The 14,260-nt window shown below is 43.0% G+C and overlaps 2 protein-coding genes across 2 annotated transcripts; one reads left to right on the plus strand and one right to left on the minus strand.

Annotated features, from left to right (window-relative positions):
* Window positions 1-7,019: 7,019 nt before the first annotated feature.
* pter (phosphotriesterase related) lies at window positions 7,020-11,329 on the plus strand. The gene is given in 6 exon segments (XM_079285076.1): window positions 7,020-7,088; window positions 7,380-7,517; window positions 7,520-7,836; window positions 8,226-8,491; window positions 9,349-9,489; window positions 9,946-11,329. Coding segments are annotated over 5 exon segments (1,047 nt in total). The 5' UTR covers window positions 7,020-7,088; window positions 7,380-7,405; the 3' UTR covers window positions 10,157-11,329.
* Window positions 11,330-11,792: 463 nt separating this feature from the next.
* On the minus strand, window positions 11,793-12,925 carry c1ql3b (complement component 1, q subcomponent-like 3b; the record flags this gene model as incomplete). Its single annotated transcript, XM_079285077.1, has 2 exons — window positions 11,793-11,972; window positions 12,314-12,925. 2 exons carry the CDS (start codon window positions 12,923-12,925, stop codon window positions 11,793-11,795), a joined length of 792 nt encoding a protein of 263 aa, XP_079141203.1.
* Between the last annotated feature and the right edge of the window lie 1,335 nt (window positions 12,926-14,260).

Here is a 14,260-nt window from a genome sequence, read left to right on the forward strand (position 1 = left end):
CTGTGAGGATTCTCAGTCATGCCGGCCATGGTATATTCAGAAGTGCTGCTAAATGATGCTGATCACTTTGATCCTCAGACATACATAAAACACGAATTCTTAATCGACAATAAAACCGTTTCACTGATTCTAGAACAAGAAGGAGCCTTTTTGTCGTGATGTTGTGTCCCATTGTTCCCCATGCTTTATGTGTGTGTTTGTCTGCATCTATAAGCAGATGAGCGCATATAGACTCCACGCGGGATTCACAAACAATGTGCACAAAATCATTTTAGTCATTTAATCATTAGTGCGTGATGGTCTTTCACAATACAAGTGACTATATAGTTTTGTTGATTTGAACAGACTGATCTGAAATGAAAAATAAAAAACACATCTCAAACCTCTCGTGATATCAAGCCATGCAGACAGTTGTTTTTTTTTAGTTGTGCTCGAAGGATAAAAAGGATTACCCTGGATGAGGTTTACAGTTTTTACATGTTAAAACTGCAAATCTCAAGGTTGGGATGGCATCGACTGTTAGGTCTTGCGGTCATGTGCTCATTGATTTGCATCTCTACATCGGCGCTCACTGGACACAGGCGTAATCCCTGGCCCGTGGAAACGGTCTTTGATTGTACCTGTGCCCAAAAACAGCACACCCTAAGAAATGAGTGACCTGCAGCCAGTTGCCCCAACCTCAGTACCTATGAAGTGGTTTCAGAAGACAGTATTAAAGTTTCTCCTTACATTTTAGCAGTGCAGTTAACACCATCCAGCTACACCTGCTGGTGGCGTTAATCCAAACCTCAAGTTTCTTTGAATATACTTGTCCAAACAGTTGGATAGGAATATTGTTGACGGGGAAGAAACAATAGAGTTTGGGCAGGTGGTGTGACGACCCTCTCTTCTTCTCTCCCTTGACTTCCCTCTCCTCAGTTTTGTTGAATTGCTCTAGTGTTCTTGCTTTCGGTGCTGGAGGTCCAGGGCTTTTGTGTCAAGAACTGGTGATAAATCACGCAGATAAATCGTGGAGCAATTCAACAAAACTGAGGAGGTGGAAGTCAAGGGCGAGAGAAAGAGAGGGTTGGCACACCGTCCAAACTCTATTTTTTCTTCCCAAACGAACAATGTTCCTATCCAGCTATTTGGAACAGTCCAGTCAGTCCAACCCAAGGCTTGGGAAAAGGAAAGAAGAAAGTAATGGGGTGGACCAGACTACAGTCTGAGTCTTGTCAATGGATGGCTCCCTCTCCATGGCCAGTTGCAGGACAGAAAAATACACATCGGAGAGCACAATCAAATTTCAACTTTTTATTAATTTTTTTTCGCACTCTATAGACAGGATTAATACAGAGTATATCAGATGCTCGTCAGATATAGCTGGGCCTAAAGAGAAAACAAAACTTTCCAATCCAAATGTAACAGAATCATGAGATGATTTGGAGAAGTCATGTCAATGTTAAAGCTTGTCAGGCTTTACAGGTGGCGAGTCCGGAGCCCAGGCGAGCCCATTCATTGGTCATCTCCATGAAGCCCAGCGCTGAGGTGAGGCCGCTCGCTACAATCAAAACATCCCAGACACAAATGGATGGAAATTAGATCATTCCACGTTCATGCTTGACATTCGGATATGTAGTATTAATTGGCATCTTTGTTTTATTAGTGCCAGTGAGTATCACGCTCTATTAACCTCTGATACGGCTGCGATTTGACAATTCCGTGGCACTGTTTACTGCTTAATGTTGCGTGAGGTCATGTGAAGCCTGTAAAAAAGCCTTTTTAAAAGGACAGCCCCCTTGTGCCAGTGCCCCTCGTGGCCCTCTTAGGAGGGCCCCGCTCCCAATTAAACCTAACCCTAACCCTAACCCTAACTAACTAACTTTTTTTACAAAGTAACTAAAAAAGTAACTTTTTTTACAAAGTAACTAAAAAAGTAACTTTTTTTACAAAGTAACTAAAAAAGTAACTTTTTTTACAAAGTAACTAAAAAAGTAACTTTTTTTGCAAAGTAACTAAAAAAGTAACTTTTTTTGCAAAGTAACTAAAAAAGTAACTTTTTTTGCAAAGTAACTAAAAAAGTAACTTTTTTTGCAAAGTAACTAAAAAAGTAACTTTTTTTGCAAAGTAACTAAAAAAGTAACTTTCTTTGCAAAGTAACTAAAAAAGTAACTTTTTTTGCAAAGTAACTAAAAAAAGTTACTTTTTTTGCAAAGTAACTAAAAAAGTTACTTTTTTTGCAAAGTAACTAAAAAAGTTACTTTTTTTACAAAGTAACTAAAAAAGTTACTTTTTTTTACCAATTTCATCAAGAAACTTTGAACTTTGGTGAAAGGTAATGTATGAAACTTTTGCTAAAAAATATATATGTTTTTCGACATGCTGTACTATGACTTGTTTAAATGAATGCAGCATACTTTTACTCATGAGTAGATTTTCAGAGGAAAACCATGACTTTGTTTCCGTTACGTTTGGATGCATTAATCACGCTACATAATTATGTTATGCATTCCTGATCCAATAACCCGCCAGCATGAAGGTTTAGGAGCACTAGACCTACAACATGTTGACACTCTTTACTTTTTGACATCACAGACACGGTCTGCACATGCACATGCACATGCACATGAATTTCTGATTTATTTGGCAAAGATAGTGGGCAACAAGCAAGGAATTAATCAAAGAAAATTCATCACAAATTAGAAAATCTCATGTAAGAGTGTTCCTGACATTTTTGACTAAAATTAAGTTTTATGAATTTCAAAATAAAGTCAACGACAATATCACTTATCACTCATCAGTGTGTGAAAACCACCTACCTTGTATTACGTTGCGGAGGTTACAGTAGTTGGTGCCATTGTCAAACAGGCTAAACCAGAATACAGACACGGGTGAACCCTGAACAGCAACCCAAAAAAACAAACATGTTCATAACAATTTCCAATGGAGTTTACACAAAATAGACATCTATAAATAACCCTTTATTTGTATTTCTTCATGACAAAGAACAACTTGGAGACCACTGGCCTGTCATGTGGACCCGTGAAAAAGTGATTTTCATGACACTTCACATGAATTGCACGGCATCTTCCACACCAGCACGGTTGGATTCAACAGCCTGAATTCAGGCGGGCGTTTTAGGACATTTTAAGCTTCACGGTTGCAACTAAGAATTGCTTTACCGTTGCAATAAAATATCAACAAGATGATGTGTTCAGATTGCACAGTTCAAAACCCAAAGATATTCAGTTTATTACCATGGAAAAATAAACCTGCAATTATTTTAATTTGAGATGCTGGACCCGGATAATTCGCTTAAAATTGACCTTCATCAATTATCAATATTGGTGCAGATACATTTTTGAACGATTGACAAATCGATTAATTGACTAAATATTTCAGCTCTAGTCTGGAAAATCTGGTCAGGGCTTACATAACCAAATGTTTATCTCCCAAACACTCTTGCTTTGGCAACCACATTTGTTGGACATAGATAGGATGTCTGAAACATATTTTCCCCCAGAATACCGTTGACGTTTTAAACAGTTTGAAGCATGGTTCATGATGTGAAATTGAAACAAAACTACACAAAATATGCTACAAAACTACTTTTAGGTTTAAAAATCTTCATGGCTACGAAATTGAAACAAAACAAAAATGCAATAAAAGCACTTTGTTCACACTGGCCACAAACAGGCAGCAGTCTTCCAAAAATATCTCTAACTATTCCTTTCAATAACTAATAGTGCAGACCTGATAGATGTGGTCCATAAGGTCCATAATGGTCTAACTCGTTGCCAAGTGTCCACACTTACCAAAAAACACATACTTTACTCAAGACCAAAACTGCTACTGTTGAATTGAGAATGTTACCAAAACTGTGAGTTCAGTTTTTTTTTTTTTTAAGTCATCACATCACAAAAATGGTCATGGTCTCTGGAAGGACTTTCCAAGAGAAAGTGGAAACAGGGTCTGCAGAGCGGGAAATCCATCAGAGCCCCCAAATGCATGTACACACACACACACACACACACACACACACACACACACACACACACACACACACACACACACACACACACACACACACACACACACACACACACACACACACACTCATAAAACGGCCTGCAGAGATTGTTTATGTGAGGTCGAAGGGTCGGTAAACTGCATTGTTGGGGGTGCAGCACTCGAATGAATGCCTCCACTCAAATACACACATCTCTACAGAGAAGGACTCATCAAACCAGAGAAACGCTGTTTTATTCAGACTGTTTGCGCTGACAAAACTCTCTGACTTCTATTGTTCTGTTGTTTCTTTGCCTGTATATTTAATGCAAAGGGGTAGTGATAGTGGATATATGTGTGGATATATGCTTCCACACTCTAATTGTATGAAGCTAGAATTGAAGCGTAACGTTAATCACATTTTCCTGTCCGTTGAAAACTCAAATGCTGTAGTTATTAAGGGTGAGGGCTGTGAATCGTCACGGTGTCATTGTTCTCATGATTCATTAAGTCACTGAAACAAACCAAATTTGAAACAGACATGCTTATTAATTGACAAAGCTTGAGGCTCGGGACAGCAGAACCAGCATTTACATGATATAAAAGACCAGAGAAACCAGCAGAACAATGCAGAACATCGCTATCTTTTATTGTCATTTATGGTCTTGAAATGGCCTGAAAGCGCCCCAGCACCCCAGGGACTGAAGAGACTACATTTACTTTTAATACTTAAAGTATTTTTTCCTGATCAGACTTATTGCAGGACTTTTACATGTATTTCAGTCTTTTTTACAGTGTGTATTAGTACATTTAATTAAGGTCTGAACACTTCCTCCAACGACTGAATAATCTGATGATTTACGGGCACGTCAATCTGCAAAAGATGTGCCTCATCTCAGTCTGCAGAGGGCACCAGACCACAACACGCCAGGCCTCTGGCAGTCGCAGAGATACCCAGACTCTTTCTCTTGCAAACATCGTCTGCCTTGATGGAGTATGCACTTGTAAAAATGTATATTGCAAGACTGTTAACTGATAGAAATGCAGAGGGGAACAGAGAAAATGCTGTTTAAAGTGAGCTCAGCGGTGAGTTTCGGGCAAAGAGGCCTTGCTCTCAATACATTTGCAATTAAAATCAGATGGCTCTTGAAAACAACCTGGCGATAAATGATAACGGGGCCTCATAGCATACAGACCCATGCATCAAAGTCGACGTCTGAGAGGTGTCTCAGGAGGTCTGTCCACATGTGAGAGGCGGGTTTAAGTCATCCCTCTCCTCCAGAAGCTCCCTGCGGTCGTGTCCGTCCGAAACATGTCAGCCATACAAATGAAGGGGAGTGACAATACTCTGTTGTCACTAATGAGGAACCCTGCAGTGTGATGGCACCACAACAACTAGCTTACCATAAAAGACGTCGTATGGTGTTTGAGTGTGTAAATTCACTTTTGCATCTTGTTTTTCTTCCATTAGCTGCGGTCACAGGGTCTGGTTGTAGTGATTGTGTGTTTCAGTTTATTATCAGGAGAGTTGCTTCGTTGTTTTTAACACATATTAGTGGTGCTTTACTTTAAGTTTGTCAGTCTATTTTACAAAACGTTGTGATCTTTGTCTGTTATTTAATCTAATTCTGAGGCCCTGCAAGCTTTGTGGAGAGTTATTTCAAGTTTCAGTTTTACATATTGTACATATTCCTAAATGTATTTGTGTCAGTGACAGGCAGCACAGTAAAGGTGTGTAAGTAAGAGAGTTAATTTATAGAGCGTTTAAACATCACAAAGGGCTTAACGACAAATGGAAGAGATCACAGACATAAAACAATGTGTTATAAATGAAATAGAGATGATAAGTATGTCAAATCAAACAAACTCTGGTGGGTTTCGAGCAGCGTTTTGCTATGTTGAAATGTTGGTATGTGAAAAGGGAGCGACACTAATCTAGAGGGGATAAAATGAATAACTCAGAAAAAATCATCTGCATAAGTTCGAGACAAAATAGGCCTGAGTGGCAGTTCGGTTTTGCCCCAGGGAACTCCTAGCATGTTATTTTGCCCATGATGATAATTTTTCTTCAGTTAAGACACAAACAAAAAATGGCCACTTCGTGTGGCCCTGACCTCATCCACCACTTCTCAAACAAAGAAGTAAAACATGTAACCAGCCTTGAACATGGCTGCTGGTCTCACCTACAGAGTCGTCATCCTGCCAACAAATGGACAGCACAGTGTGGATGAGTGTTCACAGGGCAGCTCCATGCAACAGAGCAAATGCTGCTGCAGAGACCATCTGCTGAGTGAGGAGAGAGTCACAGTCTGTCTCTCAAACCATGCGTCACCATGTTCATAATATCAACGTTTTTAATAGCAGCTGGTTACAGTTACATATTTGCTTTTTGGTTAATTTAATTTGTGTAATAAGACTTGATTTGTGCCTACTGGTCTGAAAATGGTTTTGTGTAAGTTAACCCTTAATAACGGGTGTATTAGTTGGAACCTATGCTTTATAAATGGTAATTTAATCATATATTCATGTTGTATAGACCAAGTATAAGTCGTTAATGATGAAATGTTTGAATGTTGACCTCTGACCCTCTGAAAACTGTCGCAAAGCAAAAGAGACCAAAATGTATTGACATGAACAAGTTTTGACTTATTGAAATGTCAGAAAGTCTTTGAGAATTTTCACAAACGTGTAGCCAAAATGTTGTTATTGATGACAAAAAGGCACCTGCTATTTATTCACGTATTGTTTATATTTGTTGTCATATGTCAAATTAACCTCATTAAATAATAATGAATAAAGTTTAATCCATAGGCCCCTATTGTTGTCGTCATACACGTTTTGTTTTTGACTGCCAAAACGACTATTGATTAAAAGCATGTATATTTAAAAAAAACCTCTTTATTTTCCATACTAAACTGATATATTTGCATTACTCGTCTCGAGACACAGCTCCGTTCTGCTGACGTCCTGCAAGCGGAACTGTGGTCCCGTGATCTCTCGCGATGTTTCCCACTTCTCGCGCTTCTTTGCTCCGCTAATCTGTTTACGGAGTTGCTGAGTTCGGCTGGCGGTTGTGGTGGACAGCAACAAGCAGAAACCAGGTCAGAGATTTGTTTGTCAACAGTTTAGCTACATTTTAGCATGCAAGTCGGTGGAAGTTAAGTTTACTGCACGTTGATTTGAACGAGTTACACCTCAGGTCTAGCAGTCAGTCAGGCTTTGCAGTCCAAAGGTTCCTCTGCTGCATGCGGTGTGAAGTCAGTCTGGTCAAATAGTTAACGTAGTTTGCAAACACACTCTTTCCTGTCTGATCTGTAACAATGTTGCTAAAACGTTGCAAGACCCTATATGTGTCTCATTTATACATACATTAATAATATGTGTCTTTTCAGGTTGTTTGAAGCCCTGAACACCAGTCATGTCAGAGTTGAGTGGGAAGGTCCAGACCGTCCTGGGTCTGGTGGATCCGGACCAGCTGGGCCGCACCATGACCCACGAGCACCTGACCATGAGCTTTGAGTGCTGCTACTACCCCCTCCTCCGGGCGACGAGGCGGTTGCGGAGAACCCCTTCCAGATGCAGCACATGCACTGGCTGAGACAGAACCCGTACAGCTGCCACGAGAACCTGCTGCTGCAGCAGGAGGCCGGCGCCGTGCAGGACGAGCTGCTGGCCTACAGGAAGGCCGGCGGGGGCGCCATAGTGGAGAACACCACCACGGGCATCGACCGAGACCTGCCCACCCTCAAGCGGCTGGCTGAGAACACCGGGGTCCACGTCATCGCGGGGGCGGGATACTATGTGGACTGCACCCATACTGAGGCCACCAAGAGAGCCAGCGTGGAGAAGGTGAGCCCCAGTTTGGCCACAATCTGGCATGCATGGCACCGGTACTGATTGTCTCAGTCATGAGACAGGAAGAACATCCTGCTTTAATGTGTTGTGCAGACAATTTGATACATCTCTCATTCTATGTTCTGTGTTTCTGTTCAAGGATTTCTTCTGCATCTTTTGATTGATTTGAACGGGTTTTCCGGCTGCTCCGTCTGGCCCTTTTGTAGTGACGCACTGAGGATGTGCATGTAATCTTCATGGATGTTTAGATATTATCGCTCAAACCTAACGGGCTCTGTTCGTGTATTCATGTATTCAGGTTGAGGCCTGTTGAAGAGACGGGAACTAAAAAGGCAGAAAAAGAGTCTAACAGTCTTAAAATGTCCTCATTTCCTGCCCGGCAGCTCACGGACATCATCGTCGGCGAGGTGCTTCACGGCGCCGACGGCACGGACATCCGCTGCGGCGTGATCGGAGAGATCGGCACCGGCTGGCCCATCACGGAGAGTGAGACGAAGGTGCTGAGGGCCACAGCCCACGCTCAGACCCGGCTCGGCTGCCCCGTCATCATCCATCCCGGTAGGAACCCCGCAGCGCCAGCTGAAGTCGTCCGGATTCTCCAGGAGGCCGGTGGTGACATCAGCAAAACTGTCATGTCCCACCTGGACAGGTGAGACGTCCCTGAGAGCAGTTAGTTCAGGAGAATAAAGGGATTTTTTAACAGCGTAATCGGGCTGTTAGATATCGACTTTTTATTAGTTACAATCACAATTAGGGCGACCTTTCCCGTGAGCGTCACTACTTCCTGTCCCACATCCCCTCCCTGACATTTATGTCTCCTATTACTAAAAAACGATTCATTTCACCATCTCCCACGTGAACATCTCTCCAGCTCTGTATATACTGGAGGAACAACAGCTCTCTTCCTGTTTGGTGTCACAAGACGATCCGGCAGATGTTCCTCGTACTCTGGCAGTTACAGGCTTTTCCTCCTGCAGTCATGTTCTTGCTGACTGGGAGCATAGTACTGTTACGCAGTCGTTGCGTTATAATGTATAACTGTGAAAGAATTCTTCTGAAGTTGGCACCGGTCACACTCCTAGCTCAAATGAGGCTGGTGTTTCCTGCATGTAGAGGGATACCACTCACCACAGAGCTCACAACTGATAATGTCCAACCAGAACTCGGAGACGTGTAGGAAGAAAAACAGGAAGCTCATTATATGAAATAACCCACCAAAGTCTATCAGTGTGTATTCAGATTATCAATACATGTGAAAATTAGGGGGGAGAAGGTAAATTAAACATCGGTAACAATCTGAATTTAAAATAGTATGTTGAAATCCGCTAATTTGCACTTTCCCCTCATTCGTCTCTTCACTTTTCATCACTGGAAACATTTTCTGTTCTTGTTGCATGGAAATATTTGTTATTTGTTAGATCTGCTTGTCATGACAACTTATTTTCATCACTGCCGTGTAGTTCACCCTCCTTTTTTAAATGAACTTCCTCTCTTCTCTTCCTGCAGGACCATATTGGATGACGGTGAACTGCTTGAGTTTGCGAAGCTGGGGAGCTACCTGGAGTACGATCTGTTTGGAACGGAGATGCTGAACTACCCGTTTGACCTGGAGCTGGACATGCCCAGTGACAGCCAGAGAGTGAAGACGTGAGTAACACCGGTCGAGGGTTAAAACGTGCCGTATCGGCGCTCTTTTCTGATTAGATGTGCCTTGTTGACGTGTCCTCACGTGACATTATGTTTGACCTCAGCCTTCAAATTTGAGATCAGATGCATTTTCAATTTTCTATGATGAAGTCCCATAATATATTCCTTCATATTAACGCCTGTCGAGCCACATCAGGTGTAAATAATTTAGAGGAAATTGCTGCTTTTGTGTTTTACAACCACGAGGAGAGGAGAGCATGTCCTACAGGTTTTTTTTTTTTCCCCACTGAGCTCCACTGCAGTGGAGTGATGAATGACCCACATCTTAGACGGCACATACAAAACAATAAATGGTTTAACAACACGTGAAGTCAGACTGGCAGTGACAGTATGTTCTCTACCACAAGTTTGCAGCTGTGTTGTGTTTAAGGCCCCTCGTTTTTTGTTCCCGCTCAGCTTGGCGTTCCTCGTGAAGGAGGGCTACGGCGACAAGATATTGGTCGCACACGACATCCACACTAAGAACCGCCTCACCAAGTACGGCGGCCACGGCTACTCGCACATCCTGAGGAACATCGTGCCGAAGATGCTGATGAGGGGCATCTCGCAGCAGCAGGTGGACGAAATCGTCATCGACAACCCGAAACGCTGGCTTACCTTCAAATGAAGCAGGACGAGAGAGCCGAGCAAGGCGTCTCGATGTAGCGATTGTTTTATCTTCGGGCGATGAAATCGATACTTAAAAGTTCTTTGCAATAATCTGAGCCAAACTCACTTATAAATGTGCTTCTTGGGACCTCAAACCAATGAGCTGCTTCGCATAAATGTGTCTTTACTGTCAATGATCTTCAAATGAATGAGCGTAGCAAAATGTTTCGTAAGTTTTGTCTTTTAAAATAATGACAGGCTGTTTCATTCAGCTGAAAGAGTTTTTACAGAGGCCCTCGTTAATTAAAACTTGATTTCCTATTTGTGATTATATTATTCACTTTGTAAGCGAATAATCCGGAGGAGCATCTCGGGATCAGTGCCTCTCATTAGCATTCTTGTTTTGGTCCCATTTATGTCACATAAATAAATAGATTTTTCTTGCCTGCATAAATGCGAATTGCGATCTAAAACAAACATTGTCCCTTTTCTTGCGGCGCTCACAAATGTGGCGCTAATTGATTTTTCAATGTCAATGTGTCGCTGCTTTGTCTTTGTAGGTGTCTTTGTTTGGTGTCTGCGAACCACGTTTTTTTTATGGGATGAAAATAACGAGCGCGTTAGTAATCAGTATGCCGCTCTGCTCTCGACACAACGCGGCGGTGTTGGATGAGTTGTCCCGTTGCCCCTCAGTGGGTGTCTGGCTGCCTATGGGAGGCTGGCTGGATGAAGGACACGTTCTCCTCTCATCTGGGAACAGGTGGCCTCACAAGGGGGGGGGGGACTTCACCACATGATCAATGGCGTGGTCGCCCCGCAAGTGACTGTGCTCCGTGAAAAACTGCATAACTTTGATCAATCTCCTGAGAGGATAAAAAAAAAGTGAGCCAGAGAATTTAATTTTCATGATATTTTTACACATGAACTGGAGAGGGCTTCACAATCGAGGAAACATCTGAGTTGCAACTGTCCAGTTTTGTGATGGTGACCAAGCACCAGACCACCCTGTTGCCCCCAACCAGCTGTCACATTGAGACAAGAAGTATGAGTTACAATGATAATGCTGAGACCGTGCTTCAATATGAACATCAGAATGGCCCTTTACAGAAGTGTTTCTTATGCTGCACAGAGTTGAAATGTCTTCTTTTTTATAATCATGCATCACTACGACTTTGAACATTTTTCACTCAAAAGGCAACAAATATATTTAAAAAAATAAAGCACACATGGACTAACTACACTGAACAGAGTGGTTGTGATATGAGTATAATTTTTACATCTATTATTAAGTGTGAAAGGTCAATAAATTGAACTTTCAGTCCACACTCGGTATGTTACCACAGCAGAATATGTTATATCAGCGAACTTAATTTGTAAAGCTGAACAGTTCGTCCAGAGTGCATTAGCGACACTAATCAATGTGACAAGGGTACATTTAACACTTTAACATTCATTATCATTGTTCTGCAGTGACACTGTAAGCTCTTCGGCTTTTGCAAAGTACAGTTTTTTTCCTTCTGCATGACGTCCTCCACGTCTTTCTGGACTCTTTTTGCAAGATGGAAATGATGGAGCTCTGCCTCCAGTAATCCAACTGAGACTGAAGTGAGCATGAGCAGTGAAGCGGGCTATGTGCGGAGTGGATGTTCCGTGTTTCAGTCAGCGTACAGCATGAAGCCGGAGAAGGTGCTGTACTTGTTGTTGTTGCCCCCGTGCGCCTTTCCGCCGTCCAGCTTGATGTAAATCTCGTCCCCGGGCTCGAGGTGCAGGACAACGCTGTTGCTGGCGTAGTCGTAGTTCTGATCGGCGTCCTGGGCGATGGCGCTGGCTCTCACCTGGAAGGCAAAATGGACATTTCTGCTGATGAAACGGGTCTTTAGTTTCAAAATCAGAACCGCGGACAGCTCCGTCAGTGACGACAGTTTCATCTCGAACCTAAATCAACCACCAGACAGCTTCAATGAATGTTTTAACTGTCAGGAAAATGTATTCTTTCCAGGTAAAACCGCGCGTAAAACTTGTGCGCAAAATGCGGGAAGTAAGCTACACATTTGTTCATCAAATGATAGCTTTTCGCGGTGTATCATCAACAACTTTTTAGTCATTATGAAACCACGACTAAATAGTAAAGCTAAAACAAATCGAACAATTGTTACACAATTATGAAGCGTCCTACCTGGTTGTTCTTACAGAGGTCAGCCCACATGCTGGTTCCATCTCCGCCTCGCATCAGCACATGGTAAACAAAGAAGTAAATCCCCGGTATTGAGCAGGTGAATTTCCCTGAAGATGGGTCATAGTGGTTGCCCAGATTCGTGACTACGTCGTCGAATTTCAGCACTTCGTATCCCTCGTGCTGCTTCTTCAGTCCGGCGTAAAACGCGATCTTTGGGATCGTGTTGTAAGTGGCAGCGCTGATGGCACCGTTAGGCCCATTTGCTCCAGGTGTTCCGGGTGGACCCGGTACCCCCCTCTCTCCGGGCGGACCAGCAGGTCCAGGTGGCCCGAGCTCGCCCACCGGACCCCTCGGACCCATCCTCCCGACGCGTCCCGGCTCTCCTTGAGGACCCTGGATGAAGGTTGGAAGAGACTGAACCAGGCGGTTGTCTTTGACCGGGTTGGTTGCTTTGGCTGTGGCCGTGGCCGCGGTCCCGTGGGAGTCGCATACCATTTGACAGGACCCGAGCATCTCGTAGCGGGCAGGGGTCCCGGCGGAGTTCACCACGACCGGGATCAGGACCACCAACACCAGCACCAGCGCAACACCACAGACACCAGTTGCGATCATCTGCGCTCTGCGGATTCGCTGTGTTCTCCGGAGTGGGTGGTCTTCCAGCCTGCTTGTGGGTGATATTTTTGCAGAGGGAAGAATTTCACCTGCTCTTGTTTTGTACCGCGCCTTTTGGAGATAAAATAGTCCTTTAAATGCTTATGCGCAAAAGTAACCATCCACAACTTTTACGCGCTGCAGTATCCGCCCAATTGATTCATCTCCACTTTGTCACTGCTAGAACAACAACAACAAAACACTTTCCGAGAGCAAAAAAATACACAACCTGCGTTATATGGTTCTGTAGCACAAAGTCAGCTGCCCAAGTTTCTGCCCACCGCGGTGTCACAGGAGAGAATGGGCTCGAAACGAACCGTTGCCCGATTGTGTGTGTTGAGAGTGAGGGGAGGGGTGGAGGTGATGGATGGGATAGCATCCATCCATTTCTTCAATCAAAAGAGAGATAGAGAAACGTATTCAAACACTGTTGCAACTTTAAAGCTCTGAAACGTGACTGCTTTATTTATTCTGTGTATTTGTTTATGGAGTCAGGGAGCTACTTTAATTATTTTCAACAGGGTTTTACTTTTTCTACTGATGCCCGTGTTACATCCCAGAACATGTTATTGGAACTCACCCACACAGCTCTGAAGGTCTTGAGGATAATTAGGCCCATTAAAGACAAAAAGCTATACTCTGTTGGCACCTGGTCACACCTTAGCAGCTCCCTGTGTCCAATTTATCACCACGAGAAAATCTATAGAGCCACTGGAAGGAAGGCAGTGAAGGATGACTTCACACAATTATACAGGTGAAATGAATGAATGCGGAGGTTTTTAGATGGCAAATAGGGTGAGATCACTTAATTAATTACCAATTGTAATTCCCCGGGAAGTTAAAAACTGAAATTGTTAGTTGTAATATTGTAATTTTAGCCTAAATATGTCATAGGTTTAGTCAAATTTACAACTGAATGTCCACTTATTTGTTAAATGTTTCAAATAATCCATTGATTTCTAGGATTTAAAACATAAAGCTTCAGCACAGTGGCCTCTGTGAGGGTTGAGTGATGAAGGGCTAATTCTTGTTGAGGGGGGCAGATGATGATGTGCTCATGAATGCAGAGGCTGTCACTCTGTGTCGATGGCACCTCGCTACCCGGTGAAGAGATAGATGAAGAGCAGGGGAAAATACAGATAGCCTTGTTTGTTTGGGAGGAGCGAGGCTTTGATTGCAGCCCGAATGAGATTCTGTGAAAGTCACAACTGCAACTGAGTCGTGCTCCCAAAAAGTGCCCAAAAGAACCGTTGACACTCTTGTGAAGAAAGAGTTGAAGGGGCTGTAAATTAACAA

This window comes from Melanostigma gelatinosum, assembly GCF_949748355.1.
Source record: "Melanostigma gelatinosum genome assembly, chromosome: 15".
In the NCBI taxonomy this organism is placed as follows: domain Eukaryota; kingdom Metazoa; phylum Chordata; class Actinopteri; order Perciformes; family Zoarcidae; genus Melanostigma; species Melanostigma gelatinosum.